Source organism: Dryas octopetala, chromosome 4, assembly GCF_963921425.1.
Source record: "Dryas octopetala chromosome 4, drDryOcto1.1, whole genome shotgun sequence".
In the NCBI taxonomy this organism is placed as follows: domain Eukaryota; kingdom Viridiplantae; phylum Streptophyta; class Magnoliopsida; order Rosales; family Rosaceae; genus Dryas; species Dryas octopetala.
Window position 1 is genome coordinate 2,328,137 of NC_141369.1, and position 23,438 is coordinate 2,351,574.

Genomic DNA, 23,438 nt, shown 5'->3' on the forward strand with positions numbered 1-23,438 from the left:
TTTCCCTCTGCGGAACCTACATAGGGGAATTGAATGTTGAGAAGAGAATCAAGAGTCATGTTGACAACAATGAAATTTATGGTAAGAGGAAATTCCCCATATTTTAATTTACTCATAATTTTGGTTTATGAAATTTCTTAAAAAATGAGATAGGATTGCTCGGTCAAGTTGAAAATTGCGGTGGTTTCTTGAGGGTTCAGCGAGCTTTAAAACTGAAGGGTTCAACCCAATAGTCTATTAGTTTATGTTAAAAAGAAAAGACAAATGATCTGTCCGTTGCATGTCAACAAAATACCCCTCAGAATTTTACAACACTGAGTCTGAGTCATGTCATAACCCTCAGAATTTTACAACATTGTATCTGACTCATGTCGACAAAATACCCCACAGTTTTTACAACAATGTCTCTGACTCATGCTGACAAAATACCCCTAAGAATTTTACAACATTGTGTTTTAAGTCCCCCTTAAAGATAGGGACTTGTATGTTGAACCATGAGACCATACACAGATACAAATGCAAAGAAAAAAGAATTTTTGAAATCACATTAGGTTGAAGCCATTCAAGAGGAAATAATCAACATGCCCCTTTCTGCACCGCCTATCTCTTCATACAAAGTATACAGAAGCTGCTTGACCTTTGCTATCCAAGAAAGAATTGCTAGTACCTCTGAAACTTGATCAGTATCAAAGTCATTTCGGTTTCCTTGACTAAATGGTTATTAACAGACGATGATTAAAGCATTCTTACCGAGAATAAGCCTTAACCGAAGGTAACTCACATTTGCCTTCAATCGGGAGAACATAACCTTGACAGCAGAATCTGAAAAATTAATCAGAATCAAGGAAATAAATAATATTGAATTACAATGTATGAAAGACGACATGGTTGAAAACTCATTCTAGAATTGTGGTCGAAAAGGTCAACGTTGAATAATTTCCCCAACTTAGTCCATTTCCATCAAGCATCAAGTGTTCAGAACAAATAATTAACATGATATACATGAGTACATGTGTTTAAAATCCTCAAGTTGGAATTCAGAATAGTAATGCTGCTTCCTAGTCAGCAAATGCAATTCCATCTTAACCTTAAAAAAGGGCCAAAAAGAAAAAAAGAGCATACAAAATGCAATTGTCCAAATATAAATTGTTCATTTCGTCAAAATTTACCAGATTCAGGATTCAACTTTGGAGAAAGACCATATAATGCAAATTTGGCATAGGCTAGTAACCTGACTCTTTGTGAAGCACCCAACTTGCTAACGATAGACCTCAGTAGCCCACTGGATATGGAGATAAGAATACAAGAATAAAGGGTGTGAAAAATATCAAGTGGCATCTAATGTAGAGAGGTTGCGCTCTTTAACTTACTCAGTACGCAATATTGTGGGAAAGTCAGAAGGCAAAGATTCCATAAATGAAGATATGTCCTCCATATTTAGGGACTTCAGTTCCTGCTTTAAATTCCTTCTCTCTTCAGCTGATAGTCCCTTCCCAAGAGCTGATTTACTGAAAGACATGATGAAAGTGCCATTAGCTTGCTATTGCAATTTGTCAGCATGATCACAAATGCTTTATTTATTTAGTATCAAGTGAAAATCCTTTAGTGAGCTCCTTGTACCAAAGTAACCTTATATCAATATGAACTTATAAGATAATTTCTCTCCTATAAGTATGTCTATATATGTGAATATCATATATGAGGATTAACACATGAAAGAAGTGCATCTTAGAAAAGTATGTCCATGAGTCACTATCTTTGTCTCTCCCAAAACTCCATGAACTATCTTCGGACCTTATAAGATAATTTGGAAGACTGGTGTCACATACTAAAGTTCAATTTCTTGCTTAGTTGGTGGCTTATGGTAAAATCACTACCTATGATAAGCTATAAAAAGGAGGTCTATGCTTCATCTCCTCATTGGTACATGTGTAAAGAAGTGGGTGAATCAGCCAAGTATATCTATTTACACTGCCCATTTGCTTTAAAAATTTGGAATAAGTTGTTGCTTTTGGAATGCTGTGGATCATTCCTGTAAACTACTCCTCCTATTTGACTGAGGTTTTCCTAGGGGTAAGGGCTAAGAGGGGAGTTGTTACCCTAAGGTGTTGTGCGGTGATGACCTCTATTTGGGTAGTATGGTTGGAAAGGAACAGCAGAATTTTTTAAGATAGGGAAGACAAGTTGAATTTATTTGGGACATAATTAGATTTCTTGCCTCCTTGGACGCCTTTGTTTAAGTATTTTAGGGATGTACCATTTAGTATGGTCCATCTTGACTAGATTGGAGTTTTGTAAGAGTGGGACTTTGTTTCATTTCGCTTTGTGTTCTATAGGAGGTGCTACCATGATGGTCTATTTTTCCATCCCCTTTTGAACTTCTATTTCTTTCTTCAATTAAATTCTTACTTCCTAACTCCCTCCGCGAGTGAGACGATTCTTGTTTTAAAGTTACTAAGGTCTAATTTATGCACAAAAAATTTCCAGAGTTCATTCACGTGTGAATTAGTTCATCTTCACCTCAAAGTTTGTACCTAGGTAAGGACCATAACTTGACTTTGGTCGTTTTTGACTCAAACCCCATCCAATTGAAACCAAATTAGAAACTTGAGCTTAACTTGGCATAATCAATCAATTTTGCAAGCTCAACATGCAATAGTAACCCCCTAATTTGCCTTAGCTTTGCAAAGTTAAGCAAGCTGGCATGCCGATTTATATAATAGAGAGGTTTCATATATGTCCTACATCGACTTAAAGTGAAAGATAAATTAGAGTGGAGCACATCCCTGTTGGACTCCAATACTTGATGCATGTGATGTATACTTACAAGAACTAGTTATTAAATGATTGCATTAATAGTGTACCCATGGTTGAAACAGTTCAAACATGCTCTGAATTCAAGCGAGGCATATCTAACCTCCTCTACTTATTACATTAAATTTGACTGAATGTTATAGCATGGATGATATTCATGTATCATTACAAATAAAAATTTAAATAGTCACATACAAGTGGATCAGGAATGGTGAGAAAGGTCTTTGGGGGGGATGACGGAAGTGGATGAGGAGATGTTTGAAATCAGCCAACTTTTTAATAATGATTAATGGAAGGCCTAGGGGAAAGTTGGTGCCTCAAGAGGTCTGAAGAAAGGCGACCCACTGTCCCATTTTCTTTTCAAAATTGCAGTGGACATTTTGAGCAGATTAAGGGAGAGAGCCACAAAACCCATTTTCTTTTCATTATTGTGATTTAATCTGTTTGAAGAGTTTGGTGTTAGCAGGGTAATTTCAAAGGATTGTTTTTCTTTAATGTGTGAGAAACACATGATTTGGGAATTGTGCGGGTGTAGTGTGGTAGCCATATCTTTGGGTCATATGGATGGAAAGAAATTTTGAAGATTTTAATGGGCTGTGGTTGGATGAACTTTGGGATAGGGTCGTATTTTGGGCTTTGGTTTCTACAGAATTTAACAATAGCACCCTTTCTGCTATTCTCCTTAATTGGAAGGCTGCTGTCTGTTAGAGGGTTTCGGCTAAGTGTGAGTTTCTTGGTCTCAATTTTTTTTTTTTTTTTTGTATTGGTTGGGATGGCTCTTTGTTTGTTTCTCTTTTTTCTTACTCTCTATCTTCATTGAGTGGATTCCTTGTCCACTAGTGTGGTATTTTTGGTTAGTTTTATTATAATGTTTGTTTCTTCCAAAAACAAAAAGTATGCCTAAAAAGATGATTGCAATTATATTTCTTGGGAGCAGAATTGGCTAGTCACTCAAATTGTTATTCACTGACAAAAGTATAAAAACAATCACCTGTCAATAGTTCTTCCTGTAAAAATGACAGGAAAGTATCTAGAATACTTCCCAACCCCAAATCGTTCACCCAATTGCTGTAATTTTTTTGAGTCCAGAAGAATTAAAGCCTTCCAGAGCTGACAGTAGTCCATCCTAAATCCTTCATCCAATTGCTTGTATATGCCATGGTCTAGAAGAACTGCATTGTCGATTATAAAAGGTAAACCATGTCATAAACCCAACAATACAAGCAATTTCAATTGAGACAATCACGTATGTATCTTGTATAATAGTTCAACACATACCCAAAGAAAAGCCATTCTGACCTTCTGGAGAAACTAATATGTTACCAGGGTGCGGATCCCCATGCAGGAAACCATGGACAAAAATCATTTCAGCAAACACTTCCAACAAAACTTTTGCTACCTATAATACATACTAAACAGAAGTAATTAGAGAAACATTATCTTAACTGCAATAGGACTTACCAATCAAGGTCTTTCAGAACATATACCATAGCATCTGCATACTTTCTGTTTGTTATTAAATTACAATAAATTAAACAAAATTAAATCTGTAGCTAAGACTGAAAACCAACCTTCACTGGATTTATTTTCCTTTCCTTCAGATATTCTACATCATCAACCTGAGTTCTAAATAAATTATTGTTAGTAGCATTAATAGCATGGAACAGTCAGAAAGCATTATATGACTAAAATAACATGAGTACCATGATATAGTGAAACAGGCAAGAAGCTCATTGAAAGATCAATTCAATGGAGAAGTGTTGGAGAGCATCTATAGAAATTACGAAATTTTCTTGGGAGTAATGTACAATGCAATATATGGTCTTAGACCACTTGGTTTTGATGCCTAAACTCTATGGCTCTTCTTTTCTTCTAGTAGTTGATTTTATGCAGTGCTACTATCACTGCCAATTCCACAAACTTAACAACCATCAGAATTCTCTTAATAAAATAACCATTATAATTGGATCTTTTCCAGACCCATTCAAATTTTAAACCCTGCATCCTATGTTCCACCAATTAACCTCTGATACCACCCTCCTTTCACTTGATTTAGCCACCAAATAATAAATCAGACTGCAAGTTCTAAGCTAATCAGTGCTACACTACATCAATTTTGATACTGTTCTCAGAGAGGTGAGTCTTATGAGAGCTATTTGTCCTATAACATATAGTCAATGACAATACACAAGTATATGCATGTAAGACAGTAGTAGGCCCACATCAACCAATACTCCAGAAACAAATAACCCTCAATTTAAGAACCTTCCATGGGCAATTTCTGGTAGATTCATATATTTACTCTCTACTATATACTAAACACTCATAGTCCATTCTAATATTTTCAAGCTATAGACTTGCAGGTCAATACCTTCAAAGATGCCCATGCCCACACCTACATGGCATCAGAATATGATCATTTGGCCACCTAGGACCAGGTCTTGGCATCCACCATCACTGGGATGCCCTATGGTGATTGCCAAAAGGAGGAAAATTTAAACTTTTCCCGCAATAAAATCTAGTCAGCCATTTCCTTTTATAGAAGTTTCAGGGACTACAGAGAAGTTATAGACTAGTCAACAAAATTTTGATAAATCTTTGAAAAATGAGAAAATCATACGTAGAGGCATACCACATAAGCAAGTTCAAAAACTATACCTTGTGTCCCGTACAGAATTGCATTGTCAGAACTTGATTAGTTGTCAAGTCCTGGACACAAATATGGTGATCAGCTTGTTGTATTACCAAATAAAATATATTCTACAGAGTTAAATAATGAAGAGGATCCCAACTATCTTACCCAAAATACACGAGGAACCTTGACCCATTTGTTGTTTTTGAAGTTATTGGCAGTTCTCTCAGAGTTTCTAGCTTCCTGAATAAAGTCTGTGGAACCATTAGAGAGGAGAAAACCATTATGGTGTTGACTATTTTCTATAATGATTTAAAGATCAAAATTCGGATAATACTTGATGCAGAACAGAAAATTTAACATATATACTTTTATGAAAACCATTTTTGCAAGTACAAGTCATGAGCACTCATGCAAACCATTGTCCATGCTACTGTAGCACAGTATTTAAATTGGATTATCTATTTATTTTTGTGCTTGTTTCATTGATTTATTTTTGAAACTTAATGAAAAGCCAAAAAAATAAAGAGATGTTAGGGAAATGGTTGTGGTGCTTCCCCTTAAGCAAGACTCATCGTGGTGTTCAGTAATTAGGAGCATGAAGGGAGTCTAATCCAATGGGTGAGATTCTCAAATTGTGGAGAGAGAGAGAGAGATTCCTTATGGAGTCCTTCGAAATACATATCTAAGGATTACTTTTATCTTCAAATTGTCAAAATTCAGGGTTGGAATGGGGATAAAATTTGGTTTTGGGAAGATGTTTGGAATGATGAATTATCTTTTTAATGTTTGTTTCGAAGGGTTTCACTCAGACATATAGTCTTTCCCATTAAGAGACATTTTCTCCTATGCCCAAGTTGAACTCTATTTACATGATTATCTTTTTTGCTGCCAATCTTCGTTGGTCACATCAGCTTGATGTTAAAAATGCATTCCTGCATGGTGATCTCAGGGAGACAGTTTACATGGCCCTGCCACCTGGGTTTGAGTCCAATGAAGAATATGTTTGTCCTCTCAAGAATTCTATTGGTTTGAAAATTTCAACACGGTAGTGATCACTCGTGGCAAGACTAGAAATCAACCTGACCATTACAGCTCAGAATTGTGATCTTAGTTGTCTATGTAGGAGACACATTATTATTGTGAGTGGACAGTATGGGAAATTATGTGTTTTGGTGTGGCAGTGAAGGTTACCAGACTCTTGAATACTGACATGGGACGAGAACTTGATCATCTGGTGTGTTTAATTTGCAGATATTTCAAACCATTATTTTCATTTCCTTGATATATTCCAACTTCTGCCTTGAGTAAACCATTTTTTGGTAACTATATGTTTGCACAAACCTCCCAAGGGTTTAGGGTATTTTCTAACCATGGGCAAGAGTGATTCTGATTTAGGGGTTGGCTATCTTGATTCAAGGCACATGGTCTGGTAGCTTAATTTTGTAATAAATTGTCGATTAGCTTAATTATTGGCTAATGGGCTAAATTCTTAAACTGATTTTGTCTTGGATCCCTATAATCTACATATATTATCATCTTAAGCAATGCAATACAATACAATACAATGAACTTTCTCCTCTATTTCTTAGTTTTTTCTTTTCAAAATATGCAATATTCGGAAGTTGACCTCCTATCTATGACAGATCCTGCCCTCTATTTCCAGTCACTCTCTGTGTATACCCTGTCACTTCTAAATGACCACATTTGAAGAACACACATTTCCCATGGGAAATTTAAAATACGTGAAAATTTTGTGTTACACCCAACATATGTTTTACATAAGATGCATGCATGATTTGGCTACTGCACTCACAACACAAGTTATGTTAGGGCGAGTATGAATTAAGTAAATTAGCTTCCTGACCAATCTTTGGTACAGTATAGTTCCCTGCCAAAGTAGTATCAACATCTTCAACCAATATGTGATTTTGTTGGTGTATCAACAGGTTTACAAGTCAACATCCTAGTCTTAACTAGTAAGTCAAGGACATAGTTCTCTGAAATATGAAGATTTCATGCTTTGACCTTGCAACTACAATACCCAAGACACAACCAATATTGCAGTGACCCAATTCAGTGGACAAGATATCCTCTGGTCTGTGTATAACCTTTAACCATAATCATAACCTTTAACCTTTATACCTCTCAACAAAACCCTTTTCGTTGTTCTTCAAGGTGACTACCCATTGCAACTGTCTTCTTCCCTTTTAGTAGCTCAACTAATCTCCAAGTAAAGTTTTTATGGAGAGCTTCCATTTCCTCAACCTAGCAGCCTTTCACTTAGGATTGTTAAAAGAATCCTGTTACTTTTTACAAACAAACACAGAGGACAACTGGACCAGATATTGGACATTGCAGAGTTACTAGAAAAACCATAACGAAAATGAGACTTATGTTCACAACAAGGATAACGGCGAGCCTCTGACTCTCATAATTATTTCTTTGATAATAAACATACTTTTATTAATAGAAAACAGAATGCACATCATAGTGACAAGCTATCCACTATCGCAGAAGCTAACAAACTTTCAGTAAAGAACACAACTAAACAGAACAGAAACTGAGCATAAACCATCAAGAATCTAAGACACTACAGTTTTTCCAATCCAGCATAATGATAGCAAAGGAAAAGTCTCCAAATTCCAAAGAAACCGAAGCCCATAGGGAAGCCCCGAATCGGACACTCTCCCCTAAAATTACCACCTCTTCCCCATTAACATCCTCAAATATCCTTCTATTTCTCTCCATCCAAACTACTAAATGTACAGCCATCACAGCACATCTCCCCAATACCATACCCCTCTTCTTCCCTCCAAAAAACTGATGCCTCCCTCAGACAGAAGAGCAGCACAAGAGGCTGGGATTTCCCAATCCAGATCAGTCTCCTTAAAAAATCGCCACCACAAGGACGATGAAACTGAACAATGTAAAAACAAATGATCTGCACCCTCGGAAAAGACATGTAACTGGACAATGCAAAAAGCTGACTCTCAAAATTATGAACCGAGTATCATTGGCAAACACATGTAAATCATTACAATTGGAACATCAATTGGAGTATAAGGTTCAACAGAATGTTTAGAAACATAGAAGGCATCAGAGGTATGAAACTTTCCACTAACACAACATATGACAATCCATTGGAAATTTTGACACAAGGTTTACCTGGGTAATGATTATCGGACGCAAACTGACTGGGTTTAGGAGTCATATGATCTGTAGTAACTGAATCCATCATGCAACACGCATCACAATAAAAACTAGAAATACTGAAGGCAAATCCAAAGTTACCTACACTCACTAAGTCACTGGAGGCATCTGTCATCCATAACCACTGAGCAGATGGTTCTACCAGAGTTTGGGAATACTGCAACTAGGCTGCAAAAGAAGGTTCTACAACTGAGGCCTGCTCAATACAGTGTCGCAGTTCCAAAATCCACCTTCATCATAAACCTCCACAAACTAATCAATTTGGTAATTGTGATAGCCACTCCTCTTGATTCATGATCAACTTGCAAAACAACAATTTTCTGTTTCTTTCACCAAATCACTATCCATCTTTCTGTATAATCTAAAAGAACCCATTTTCTGACTCTCTAGTTTCTCTTTTTGGCTTGTCTGGACCAAAAGGGGCTTGCTTTAGCCCATTCAAAGAAGAAAGAAAAAACATTTCAATTAATATTGTGTCTTTTGCCTCACATTAGGGTGCACCAACTGCCAAGCAAACCAAAAAGAAGAACTGAAAATCACTCTGCATTAAAATTCATAAAAAAAATTTCTACCTCCTAATTTCTCTATTATCTCCTGATCTGAGAAATGCTAATCAAAGAGTACTATAATGCAGAAAATGAAAAATTTCTATAAACTCAAGTTCGTACTCAAACAAGAAATAATATGTTTCTTGTTACTAATGTCATTCTACAACTCACCAAGTTCACGAGATATAGCCTGTACGAATTCTGATACCAGCCATTCAAATCTGTATTCTGGGAAAAACTGTGGAATAAGAAATGTCTTTAAGTAACTGAAAAGCATTTGGCAATTATACAGTAATGAGCAAAAAATTCCCAAGCGCCAGAAAGAAAATAAGGGAATAAAATGAAGGAAAACAAGCGATTTGATGTTGAACATTTAGACTCTTGAACTGCATTATATGGAAAACAAGTTTCAACTAATCATTTCAGATAGGCCAAACATTTTATATGGAGACATGAAATTAAATTTTGCTTTATTGTGTCAATTCTATCAGCAAAAGACAATCACTCTGGAAGAACTTCATAACACATCATAAAAGGGTGGAAAAAGTTTGAAAGTGCATTTCTTGGATATGAAAACCAGTTATTAATAAACATAACATATGCTATAGACCAATAGCAACTTGGCACTTACCAATTACATAAAAAGAAACCAAGCATTAACCAGACAACAAAAACGTGAATTGCAACAAAGGCTCTGTTTGTTTGTCAGCAAAAAGATGAGGGAAATGAAATTCATGTAACTGGTTATTTAGGATGCAGTCAATGGCAGTGTAGAATGATCAATTCAATGTCATGATTACAAGTAGGGGAAAATGGCTTCCCTTATTTTTGGGGAAACTCAATTCATTTTCATCTGAAATTGACTTTTTCTGATAATATAACAATTTCCCCAAGTAAATTACAACAGATCAAACAGGTGAACGTAAAGTAATCATTTTCCAAGTTACCCCCAGAAAACAAAGAATTCGAAGGATAATTTTCATTTTGTGAAAAATAAACTTAGGATGAAACAAATGGGCCTAAGTTTTCTTCACTTTCTTAAGAAAACAATAGGACTAGAAATTCTAAATGTTATGTTGAAAAATTAAGAAGGCTTCAAATCAATACAGAATGTATGCAAACTCACAAACATGCATAATGCAGGCATGCGTGAATTTACATATGATACACATGTGATACACAGATGAATTTACATGTGACCACATTTTGCAATATACAATGATAGTATAGCACCAAGCATAATATCAGAAAACCTAAGGATGCAAATTAGCCTACCCACTCAAGGGGTCAAAGCTTGAAATTAGCTTAGCTTGGCTTGAAAAAGTGGGTTGTTTAAACAATGCCAAGCGTCAACCCAATATTTAAACAAGAAGGTGCTTGATTAGCTTGCCTTGCCCGGTGACTCCAAAAATCACCTCTTTGTGGAAGTATTACTATTTAGAAACTTCAACGACATTTTGAAACTAGACAACTTATTCAATGCAACTACATTATATCACAATGGCAAACATGAACCGTAAAGTGGCGCGAGATTCAGCGTGTACCCATGTAATGGATTTGGAAATGAAATACATGGTTGTTGTATCTAGTTTCATTTGCTGCTCCAGCCCAGGGTACTGCACCTATTATCCACATGATAAAACCAATTAACAATCAATATAAACCTGTATTTATTGAGAATGCAACAAACATCACATGCAAACGTTTTAAATCAGAGAAAAGGAAAGCTTTACATTTGTTTTAATTTATGCACAAAAGTAAGGAATATGGGCTTATGGGCTTATGGTCAGTGATTCCAATAATCAGAGATTCCCTCATCCAAATACACTATAAGCTTATGGGCTTACCCAACTTAAACCAAGGAATTGTTTTTGGGTTGAGCCCATTTTAGAGGTTGGTAGGGCCTAGTGAAAGGGACTAGGCTCACTACTCCTCTGGGCCTTGCTAGGTTTTTCCTAACAAATCGCTCTGTCTTCTGAGGGCTTCCTAAGAATATGCTCAAATCCACCAACATCCCTATTCATGAAAGGTACCCCTAACTAAGAATATACCCCTTTTCATTATCCCAACTGTTCTCTTTTTTTAATCTCTTATTTGTTATTATATATAAGAGGGTAATATATACATGAAAGATAAGAAAATAATGTATTAAGTATGAATGGGGCGGGGACGAGAGAAGCGAGAAATCCTACATCTGCCCCTAGCCCCTTCCCTGAATCAAAGGCTACCATACCATTCCCATTAGAGTAGGCCCCTGTACATCTAGTGGGTGGGTGGGTGGGGCAATTCTCTTCGGTCGAATATGGACATGTTTTTCAAATTTGTCATCAAAATAACTTGTTTGATAAATAAATTGATTTCGGGACAATATTTTTGGTTCAAATAATCATTTACGTTTCCTATGCTACAGAGATTCAAATTCCCATGTTCTAAGGAAGCTGAAATGTCCACACAAACGAAAACTTTGAGAATTCGGTCAAACAACCAACCAGCTTTTATCACTTCTTGAGAATTAGCAATTTTGATCGAGAATTCTCATGTAACTACCATGTACTCTTTTCTATTCCTCTATTTTATCACATGAATTTGAATTTAAAATTAAGGAATAGCACAATAGTTGCATAGGAGTTTCAAAAATGAGTTACTGGTTTATTCAACAATTACAATTTAATTTGAAGACAAAAAATCATCTGAGATTTACTAAAACAGACATTACTCTGCTCACCAACCTTAATTGCTACTTCTTGGTGATCCCTCAAAACTGCTCGATGTACTTGAGCAATAGATGCAGCAGCTATGGGATGCTCATCAAGTGACAAAAAACTGAGGCAATTCCCAAAGTCATAAAAATAAATAAATAAATAGCCTTTCAACTTTCAAGTATAAGGTTCCATTGAAAAAACACAATAAGATGCAATAATTTTAAGGGTACATGTTACAAATAAGGAAAATGAAAGAAGCAATACATGTTATAACAGTGGAGAAAAAAGGGTAACAGTAAGACAAATGGAAGTTCATCAAGTTACGAAAATCTAATAGCATTAAAAAAACAGAAAAAGTTGCAAGAACCTGAGGTAGATCCCAAAGTCAAACTCATGGTGTTTTAACTTTCAAGTAGAGTTCCATTGATAAAACACAATAAGATGCAATAATTCTTAAGGCACCTGTTACAACTAGGAAAATGGGAAGAGCAATACATGCTTTGACAGTTGAGAAAAAGGGTAACAAGAAAAATATGGAAGCCAAGTGCCATTAAACTTCTGTCTTCCAATCTTTTTTACAAACCAAGGAACCCTATATAATGCCCTTTTTGTTTTTGAAAAGAAACAGATACTTTATTAAGTGGAAAACAAATAATTACAGTTTGTGCACAGTGTCCTTATCAGCAGTACACCTAACATCTGAAGTGTAATTCTATCCTCTAAAACAGAAACAAGACAAGCCCCTAACTAAAACATTAACAAACAACAGCTTTCCAATCTATCATGATCACATAAAAAGAAGTCCCCCTAAATTCTGAAGCTACATAATGCCCACATAGACAACCAAAATCTGATCCTCTCGCAAAGTTCCTCCACTTCCACTCCTTTATAGTCCTCGAATATCCTCCTATTCTGCTCCATCCCAGTAACCAGAAAAACTGCTAGCACCATGCAACCCCATAAAGTTTTTGCTTTCTTGCCTCTTCCCAATAACTAATGTTGCACACAAAGAAAAGCATAACAGCCCTAGGGATAACTCAACTTGCATTAGCCTCCTTAAACAGCCTCAACCACAGCATTAAAGCAAGTGGGCAGGGAAGAGAAACATGGTCCACACTCTCTTCCCCTTCTTTCCACAAAATGCACCACTATGGAGAAAAACATAAGGCATCTTTCATTGGACTAGACCTAGCATGTTAACCCGCACATGAGTCACAAGCCATGCTAAGACCTTGACCTTAGGGGGAACCTTGCCTTCCCAAATCTGCTCACTAGGCTGAAACAGAAGGAAATCTGTCTAGTCACACAGAAAAATGCTATAGAATTTACATGAGGATGCCCCCGAGGCCTCGAGTCTCCATTTTCTAGCATTCACTCTAGCTAGGAACAAATGTACATCTTCTAGAAGCAGCATCAGCGCAGAGAATTCATCCACCTCCATCTCATTCAGGTTTCTTCTTACCAAAAGTCCCAACTATAAAGAAAAAGAGAAGAATCTAAAAACCTGAATATTTTAGCATTGTGCCTTCATGACAGCATATATAATCTGGGAAACATTTCTGCCAAAGGTCTCTCCATCAGGAATGCGAATTTAGGTAGGACGTGGCACTCATGAAGGCACAATAGCAAGTGGCACTCAAGTTCGGTTTTTATAAGAATTTTAGTGGTGGGCCTTCTAATTTTTGATATTTTCATTGGGATTCGATTAAGCCCATGGTCTCTTAATAGAAGTCCTTAAGGCCTAATTTTCTATTAGTGATCAAGCTTTAGGTTCGAGCAGAGGTTAGGCAGGGCTCGGGTCAATCCCCAAACTATGTCAGGCTTGCAAGGTATTGGGTCTTTCCGTGCTCAAAATAGCACTCCCAGTCCCTACCCTATGCACAAAGTGGTTGGCCCAACCGACGGGCCGAGCTGGCCCATAGACCAAAAATTTGGGTTGGACTCGGGCTGGTCCATTATGCCTCGCTGTTTTTACAAGCCTAATCTTAGACAACAAAATTTGAACATTTTGAGAATTTCTTCATTCGTGTTCCTTCAAAAAGTTAGATTCCAAGAAATGACTCAAGAAGTTCAATAGGAAGCTATAGAAGAAACTACTGTTACGATTTAGAGTTATCTGGTACAAATACAGAGACAAAGCCCAGAAATAAAATGATTCATCATGTAAAACATCTTCCAAAATTAGAATTTTACCCTTATTCCCAACCACGAATTATGACAACTGAGCGAAGGATGATAATCGTGAGGATGTGTTTCCAAGGACACAGAAAGGAACCTTTCTCTACAATTTGAGAATCTTACACATTAAATTGGAAGTCACTCCTAATTATTGTACACCACAACAAGTCTTTCTCAAGGGGAAAGCATCAAAGCCATTTTCCCAGCACTTTATTTCTTTTGAATGTTTCCAATAGTTAGACCCCTCTCTCACTGATTTATGGACTAGATCCCATATAATTGTGTGGTCCCTTCTCCCCACACCACACCCCCAAAAATCCCTCATCATTTTCTCCAATACCCAGGCCACCCAACTTGGCATTTTAACGATTGATATAAAGTAGGTACGAATACTACTCAAAGTCAACTTTTGCACCCAGAACATAGGATTACAAATAATCACATGGGAAAATCAGCAAGACATCCATGATCAAAGTCACCAATCCGACATTAGACAAATATTATCTACTTCACCCAGCAGGTCCTCTTTCAAATCTCTCAATAGCTGAATTCCACATTGAAAGAAACACTAAGGAACAAACCAAAGGGAGAGCAAGATAGTCAACACCATGAACCAACCTACCCGCCCCAATCACCTGCTAGTACATCCCCCAACTGAATCAACTCACTTTTATCCATATTCACCTTTAGGCCAGAAACCGTATCCAAAAAAATCAAAAATACATTTTTGTTATCTTAACTGATCCGTATCAGCATTACAGAAGGTTATGGTAAAATTGTAAAAAAGAGGACATAAAGCCTGAATAGGAGTCGTTACTGACTGAAGAAACCTGAAAACCATCAAGATACACATTCCTCTATCCTTGTGAATAAACCATCTAAGTAATTTTTTTTTTTTTAAAGGAAACATAATTTTATTAATTCAGAAACATCTACTTACAATCTATGGACAAGAAATCCACATCTATAGCATCAGTACATCACTAATAGCTACAACATAGTTACCCAAAAGCTCAAAGAAAACAACAGAAAAAACTCTAGAGAGAACCAAATGAAAACCACATCAAAAAACAACTGCTCTCTTGTCTTAAATGGCAGAAAAAGAAAGCTTCTTAGATGTGGACAAGAATTCCACATCTAAGGACTTATATACCCAAAAATAAATAAATAAATTAACAAATAACAAAGATTAAAGATCCCCTTGTCAAACCCCTCAAACTATAACACCATCCTTAAATCAAAATTTTAGAACAAAACAGAATTTGAGAAGCACCTGCAATCATGAAGTTGCATAAGATTGCTATTAAAACAGTCCGCCAAAGACTGTGAAGCACTACGGCACGCATGTCACCGAAGCAGACTAAGCAATTTCTAGTGGCCCCTAAACCTAATGGGAATATAGAACCTTATTAATATACATTACAAAAAGTAATTGATCCTTAACATATATACACACACACACACATAAGTTACTGCTTATTTTATTAGATATCATTATGACGTCCTATGACGACAATAAGCACTATATTTTATTTGATTCCAAAGCATTTATATCTGTTGAGAGAATTCCAAATCGGAAATGTGAAGCTTTGTCTTACAATATATAATCTCCTAGACCTCTCCACCCATTGCCAATTGGTTTTGGGTTGGATACACATACTTACATGATAATAGAACAGAAAATCCATGTGTCAAGCCCAATTGCCACATGCACTCTCACATCACCCAAAATAAGTTATTCACGTGCTTGGCTCAGGTCATCCCACATCAGAAATCTGAAGCCTTGCCTTACAATATATAATCTCCTAGGCCTTTCCACCCACTACCAATTGGTTTCAGGATGGATACCCATACTTCTACAATATTTTTACACCAGCTCCATGGCTAGATGTTAAATGTGGTTCAAAGACCAAAGACTATGCGTATTATGTATCTATGCAGGTTTATTCCTAAGCATACCCTATGAAGCTTCCAGTAGTTATGTAGCAAATGCTTTAACACACCATAACAACTTAGTTATGCAGATAACACTGGGCTAATAAAAGTGAAACCCATGTCATCCATCAACGATAATGCATAATATACTTCAGGATTAATATGCTTCAAGAGGTATTCTAGGTCTTTGTGTTTGGTTAAGGTTATGGTTGTACTCAGCTCTGTTTTTTAAAACAGTGGGCAACTTGTCCTCCATGATGTACCTTTATTTTTCATTAATAAAAGATTGTTTCTCATAAAAAAAAAATAATATACTTCAAGAAAAATGCCAATACAATCAAGGAATTTTGGTAGAAAGCAAACTATTAGTTCATTTATGGCACTAATAGTTCCAATCTAAAATTTTCCAAAAAAAAAAAATTATAATCAAAAGAAACTAATCTAGCTGAGTGTAATGGGATGAATACTTACATATCTGACAGCTTGTGACCTATATTGCGAATTAATACTTCTTTAATAGCTTTGAAATGACAAGGAACTGCCTAAGCCAATAGTTACCAAAGAATTACCATATCATATAGTTAGATTAACTTCCACCTACATAAATATGTACGACATCTAGAAAATGCAGTTTAAGGATATAGATATAAGCATAAAGTTCATCCATACCTGATCCTGTAATGAGGAAAGAGTTGATGAGTATTCTTTTGGAGCCTGCCGCATAGCTGCAACAAATTGACCAGCTTTCACATAGAATCCTCTATTGGCCTCACACAATTTCAGAATTCTCCAGGCTGATCGAAAATGAACCTAATTCCAGCATAAGATACAACTAAAGCTCCTCCATATGGTTCTCAGAGTAGAAGCAAACAATAAAATTCAATTTCTTCTAAATAAACTTACTTCTCTGAGATTTTGTTCCTCTGGCAAAATAATTTCATAGAAAAAAAAATACACATATATATATATATATATATATATATACATCTTCTCAATAGGAGTTAATTAAAGAGAGCTAATAACGAGGAATGTTACTTCCTTGAGCATTACCTTCTTATAAAGTTATCAGATGTCTCTTACTGATTTATACAACCTAGGCCGTGGTGGTGGTAGTAGTAGTGATGGTGATGGTGGCACCGTGGCATGGAAGAGGCAGTGACAATAGAGCATGGATAGTGGTAGTTGCAGAAAGGTGGCGGCGACGCCTGCCACAGTGACAAGGTGGTGGCGGCAGCAATGAAGGCACGGGGGTGCTGGTGATGGCTGTACAGGGTGTGGATTTTTTTCTTATAATCACATTATCTTGGGATTTTTGAAATGAGACCTATTTGGGTGTAATTTAAAGTTGGGATTTATGACCCTCAAATTCGACATTTCTTCCCACAAAGAATTTCAAGATTCCTTTACGGTGCGTTTGAATGAAGAAGTTTTAAAGTAATAAGGAATTTCAAAATGATGGAAGTTAAAAAGATGAGATTTAAAGTTCGCTAATCTGTAAATTTCTTGCTTGGCTAACTTATTAAGCATAATACGGTTTAAATACGGAATTTACATATATATTTCTTTATGCATCAATGTGTAAAATGATTGGTTGTGGTGGTGGTGATAGCAATAGTGGTGGTGGTAGTAATGGTGGTGACAATAATAGTGGTGGCGGCAGTACTGTATGTGGAAGCAATGGGGATGATAGTGATAGTGGTAGCAACAGGCAACAAGGTAGTGGGGGTGGTGGTGGTGGCAGCAGCGGTGACTGGTGTAGAATGGTTGGTGGTGGTAGCGATGGTGGTGGGGTGGGGTGGTAGTGATGGTGTTGGTATTGACAATGATGATGGAGTTGAGGATGATGGTAATGGCAGTGGTTGGAGCAAGGTGCTGGTGCTGGGAGCAAGGTGGTGGGGTGGTGATTGAAATTTTTTACTCAAAATCTCTCATTATCTTTGGGTTTTCGAAATGACACCTATTTTGGTGGAATGTAGAGTAAGAATTTTTGACCTACAAATTCCAAGTTGTTTTCATGCTAAGTTTCCAAATTTCTTTGTTTATGAATCCAAACAAGAAAATAGTGAATGTTGTTTTTTACAAGAAAATTGGTATATGTCATTTCATAAATGCTGATTTTTGTCTAAATTTCAAGTTTATTTTCTCCATCCAAACACACCAATGATACCAAAGAAGAAATTAAAGATTTACAGTCACCTAGTTAAGATATTTTTGAATAGTCCAGTCTTGGATCCATCTTTTAGGGTCAAGTTATCTTATCTTTAGTTTGAATGTTTCCTTATTTACCATCATCTTGTAAGTGGTTAATTAGTGCACCACTTATTTAGGTGATGAGGTTGTGTGCAAACTCTATTTAAAGAGTTGGAATGGAATAAAGTGGTAGGTCAAAAAACTAGTTGTCATCTCCTGTAAGTAGCGGAGGTTGGTTCCCTCAAAGTAACCCAATTGAAGCTTCTTTTCTTCAATCTTCTTCTCTTAACTATTGGTTCTCCCCTTCTTTTTCTTAATATAAGTAAGGGAAAAGCTACAAGTCCATGCCCACCTGTACTAGTTTCTACTGGCAAAAGTACACTCTGGTTTTTATGAAAATGAAAGGATGGATTTGTTCAAAGCTTGTGGCACTAAAGACTGGTGGCTTAGGCCGTTATTTATTGTGAATGACAGATTTGACAAGGCAGTGATATTGGATATTCGCAAGGTTTTAAACCGGGATAAATCATTTAGAAGATTCGGTGAATTCAAAGTCGTCAATTTGGTTACCCAAAGAAAAATTTAAGAACAATGCAGATATTTTAAACCCTTTAATCTGAAATCTTATAAATTTTGTTTAATTCCTAGAACTTTTCCAATTTCTTAGGTATAAGGAACCTAAGCTTCAGTGCATATATTACCACCCAAATCTCAAATTCGAAAACGTTAGCGGCATCGGCAGAAGCTTTCATATATTTTAGTATTTTATCAATTTTGATATGTCTACTTATTGGTTTCTCCAACCCAAAATAATCGACAACACCCCAAAAGACTAGAAATTCAAGGATTCATAGTACGCTCAGTTCCAAACAGTTCACAGCAGCCAAACACAGTGACATATTAAGAAAGAAGAGATTCCCAACCAACCTCAGATAGCTTGCGACGATACTCATCAGAGTCCACAGGCAGTCCATGCAAAGTGTACTTGTAGTCAACGGCAGTGGAAGCAATCTGCAATGTTTCAGAAACATACCAACAATATAATCATCGACAGGTACGATAAGAGAAATTTAAGAGAAAAATTGAGAATGAAAGAACAAAAAAACAGACGGTGGAGATTGCGCGAGAAGAGCGAACGACGCCATGGATTGCTGTCCGTATTTTGTCGGGAAAGTTTGGGACGGAATCGGAGGAAAATGAGAGAAAATTAGAGTTGAAGGCATGGAAGGTGAGGCCAGTGGCTGTGATCACGTACAGAGTGGTTTTGGCCTTCCGCATTCCTGTTTCTGTTTTTCCTCCCTGGACTGACCAAATGAATGAACCGACATACAGCCGTCATTATTGAGAAATTTGGAGAAGGGGGGACTATTCAGTCTACTCAAAACAACTAAGTTGATCACCTCTCATTTTTTTGCCCATTTTTTCCTATTTTACCCTTGTATTAAAAAAAAATTATTTTTCCAATTTTGGCCGGCCACCCATCCCCACCGCCAGCGCAACCCCACCCCTCCTCTTCGCCAGTCAACCCCACCCTCCCCATCGCCGGCGCGACCCCACCCACCCCAATCTCCTTTCTCTCTCTTCCCTCTATCTCCCCTCTTTCTGCCTCTCTCCCTCACCGGACTACCATGGGTGGTCGGCGCGACCCCATAGACCTCTAGATCGAGGGTCGCGCCGACCACCCATGGTGGTCCAGTGAGGGAAGGAGGCAGAGAAAGGAGAGAGAGAAGGGAGATTGGGGTGGGTAGGGTCGCACCGGCGATAGGGAGGGGTAGGGTCGACTGGCGAAGGGGAGGGGGGTGGGGTTGCGTCGGCGGTGAGGATGGGTGGCCGGTCAAAATTGGAAAAATAAGTTTTTTTTTTAATGCAGGGGCAAAATAAGAAAAAAAAAATGGGCAAAAAAATGAGGGGGTGGTCAACTCAGTCCTCTAAAGACTTTTAACCATCTTTTTAATCAGTGTGGCCAAAAAAAAAAAAAAAAAACAGATTTTTAACCATCTTTTTATATTTCTTAAAATTTTAACTTAAAACTGATGTAAATAGACTGAATTGTCCTTAATTAACACCCAAACAAGTCCTTGGCCAAAAAAAAAAACACCCAAACAAGTCGCCACAACCAATTCAACCAAGTCCAAGTGCAGACCCACCCTCACCAAGTAGCCTCCCTCGAGCAATACAACAGGAAAGTCCTCTCTTGCCACAAGGACCGCTCTCGCTGATTTTAGTGGCTTGAGTTTTTCCTTTGGGTTGGAGTGATGGCAGATGAGATTAGGTTGGATGAGTATGGGAGAGAGATGTCAGTGGGTTCTTGAACAAGGTGCGGGGTTTGGGAGGGGAGAAGAGTATGGACAGTTGATTATAATTTGAGGGCAATCAAGTCTCCACATTAGTTTTGGGTTAGATTTCTAAAAATTTTAAGCCAAAGTGCACTTTTGGTCCATGTATTTTAACAAAAATTTCACTTTGGTCATGTTCTTTCAATTTTAAAAATTTCAATCTAGTACTTTCATTAGGTTTGTAATTTAGTTCAAATCATTAATTAGATTTAAATTATTGGCTAAAATATGATGTAACATAGATATTTTTGACATTTTAAATAATCTATTAATGAAATTCATTTAACCGGGTAACGTTGTCCAATCACATTTTGACACATGTCTTTTTTATCTTAATTATTTAAGTGTTTGTTTTTTCTTTCTTTCTTAATTTTATTTAAATTATTTGTTGGGTTAATTACAAATAAGTCGATAAAACATTTCAAAATTACAAATAGGTCAATAAACATTTTCTTAAATTCCAAAATAATCACCATTGACCTATTTGTAATAAATAAAATTATGCATTTTATAAAAGATGACATAACAAAACTACAAATTATAACCATTGTCACTAACATCACTAACTAATGTATGAAAATTTCAATAAATTACAAAAAGGTCAATCACTGCTTACCCATTGATGATGTCAACAATATATTCTAATTTTAAAAATTACAAAAAGGTCAACAACTAACTAGAAGCTGACACATGTCCAAAGTAAAGGTCAACAACAATTTTTTTTCCCTTTCTCATTTTTTTATCTACAGCAACGTGCAACTTTTTTTTTTGAGCAAATTACAATTTAGTACCTCAACTTTATATGTTGTTTCAATTTAGTACCCCAACTTTGAAAACTAGCAAAAAAGTACCTCAACTTTCATTGTGTATCAATTTAGTACCCCAACTTTGAAAACTTGCAAAAAAGTACCTCAACTTTCATTTTGTGTCATACCCCAACTTTGAAAACTTGCAAAAAAGTACCTCAACTTTCATTTTGTGTCAAAATAGTACCTCCGTTAGTTTTTCTGTCAAAATAGCAGGGGTATTTTCGTCTTTTCCTTAAATTTAAAAAATAATAAATTTTTTTTTTAATAAAAAATAATAAATTTTTTTTTAATAAACAAATTTTAAAAAAAATAAAATAAAATTTTTTTTGGGTAAGGGGTGCAGGGCGGGGAGGGGAAGGGAGGGGCTGGGGCTGGGGGGTGCGACGGAGCTGGGCGGAGGGGCAGGAGTGTGCGACGGGGGTTGGGGCTGGGGGAGGGGGTGCGACGCGACTGGGGTGAGGGGAGGGGTGGGTCGAGCAGAGAGAGGGGGAGTGGGTGGGGGTGGGCTGGGGAGGAGGGGAGGGCAGGGAGGGGGGCGGGGGCTGGGATGTGCGACGGGGGTTGGGGCTAGGGGGTGCAACGGGGCTGGGCGGAGGGGCAGGGGTGTGCGACGGGGGTTGGGGCTGGGGGAGGGGGTGCGACGCGACTGGGGTGGGGGGAGGGGTGGGTCGAGCAGAGAGAGGGGGTGGGTGGGGGTGGGCTGGGGATGGGCTGGGGAGGAGGGGAGGGCAGGGAGGGGGGGCGGGCTGGGGAGGGGAGGGGAAGGGAGGGTGGGGGCTGGCTGGGGAGGGGGAAGGGAGAGGCTGGTTGGGGAGGGGAGGGGTGGGGGTGGGGGCGGGGGGGGGAAGGGAACAAAATTATTATTATTTTTTAATTTTAATTATTTTAAAATAATTTTTTTTATTCAAAAAAAAAATTATTTTTTAAATTTAAGGAAAAGACGAAAATACCCCTGCTATTTTGACAGAAAAACTAACGGAGGTACTATTTTGACACAAAATGAAAGTTGAGGTACTTTTTTGCAAGTTTTCAAAATTGGGGTACTAAATTGATACAAAATGAAAGTTGAGGTACTTTTTTGCTAGTTTTCAAAGTTGGGTACTAAATTGAAACAACATATAAAGTTGAGGTACTAAATTATAATTTGCTTTTTTTTTTTTCCTTTTCTCCTTTTTTTACATGCAGCAACGTGTAACTTTTTTTTTTCTTTTCTATTTCTCCTCTTTTTACTTGCAGCAACATGTAAGTTTTTTTTTTCCTTTCTCCTTTTCTTATCTGCAGCAACGTGTAATGGCTTTTTTTTTTTCCCCATTTTTTTCTTGCATCTTGTTTCTCTTCATCCTCTTGTTTTAGATGCATATTAGACACATGCAGTGAACATATTAGACATTATTTTTTAATTGAAAACTGTCGCACAGTTATCGATTTTAAATTCGAAATTGTTGCACAGTTTCAAAAACATATTAGAGGCAGTGTCTAATATGCCGATTTTAAATTGGAAATTATCACAAAGTTTCAGAAACATATTAGACACTGTCTGTGTCGATTTTAAATTGAAAATTGTCACACATTTTTAAAAATATATTAGACATTGTCAGGCAATGTACATATTAGACACTGTGTGACAGTTATTGATTCGAAATCAATAATTGTGTGACAGATACTAAAAAATCAGTATTTGTAAAAACCTAAACAGATGCTGTCACACAGATACTGAAAATCAGTATCTATAAAAACCTAAATAAATAATGTCACACAGATACTGAAACAGATAATGTCACACATATATTGTCACACATATATTTAATCAGTATAGATACTGAAACAAATACTGTCACACATATACTAAAACAGATACTATCATATAGATACTGTGCGACAGTTACTGATTCGAAATCAGTAATTGTGTGACAATCACCAAATCAAAAGTGTTTATTATGTTGTTGTGATTTTAGATAGATTAAAGATAAAAAAATTTGGGCACCCCAATTTTATATAGGAGACACTTGTCAACTTGACATTTTAGTGTAGAAAACTTTAAACAAAAATTCAATGGGTGTTGTTGACTTCACAAAGGGATA

At 36.9% G+C, this 23,438-nt stretch overlaps 1 protein-coding gene across 7 annotated transcripts; it reads right to left on the reverse strand.

Annotated features, from left to right (window-relative positions):
• Positions 1-205: 205 nt before the first annotated feature.
• Positions 206-19,548, reverse strand: LOC147286142 (Protein kinase superfamily protein). 7 transcript variants are annotated; one of them, XM_086239972.1, is made up of 16 exons: positions 19,323-19,548; positions 19,140-19,223; positions 16,692-16,832; positions 16,494-16,564; positions 11,937-12,030; positions 10,752-10,829; positions 9,379-9,445; positions 5,615-5,700; positions 5,473-5,523; positions 4,386-4,433; positions 4,093-4,213; positions 3,806-3,986; positions 1,371-1,508; positions 1,232-1,282; positions 751-822; positions 206-669 (listed from the first exon to the last, which is right to left on the reverse strand). In XM_086239972.1, exons 1-16 carry the CDS (start codon positions 19,488-19,490, stop codon positions 609-611), a joined length of 1,512 nt encoding a protein of 503 aa, XP_086096098.1. In that variant the 5' UTR covers positions 19,491-19,548; the 3' UTR covers positions 206-608. The 7 variants fall into 7 exon arrangements, with proteins under 7 accessions (XP_086096098.1, XP_086096097.1, XP_086096096.1 ...); XM_086239971.1 differs by having other exon boundaries at positions 206-675; XM_086239970.1 differs by having other exon boundaries at positions 1,170-1,282.
• Positions 19,549-23,438: the final 3,890 nt, after the last annotated feature.

Bases quoted from the DNA above. Each gene is read 5' to 3' on its own strand.
- LOC147286142 (XM_086239969.1), bottom strand. From the start codon at position 19,490: ATGCGGAAGGCCAAAACCACTCTGTACGTGATCACAGCCACTGGCCTC. The intron at 19,224-19,322 runs GTCTGTTTTTTT...GAAACATTGCAG, and splicing joins CTTCTCGCGCAATCTCCACC to ATTGCTTCCACTGCCGTTGA. The intron at 16,565-16,691 runs GTATGGATGAAC...CTATTGGCTTAG, and splicing joins TTTCCTCATTACAGGATCAG to GCAGTTCCTTGTCATTTCAA.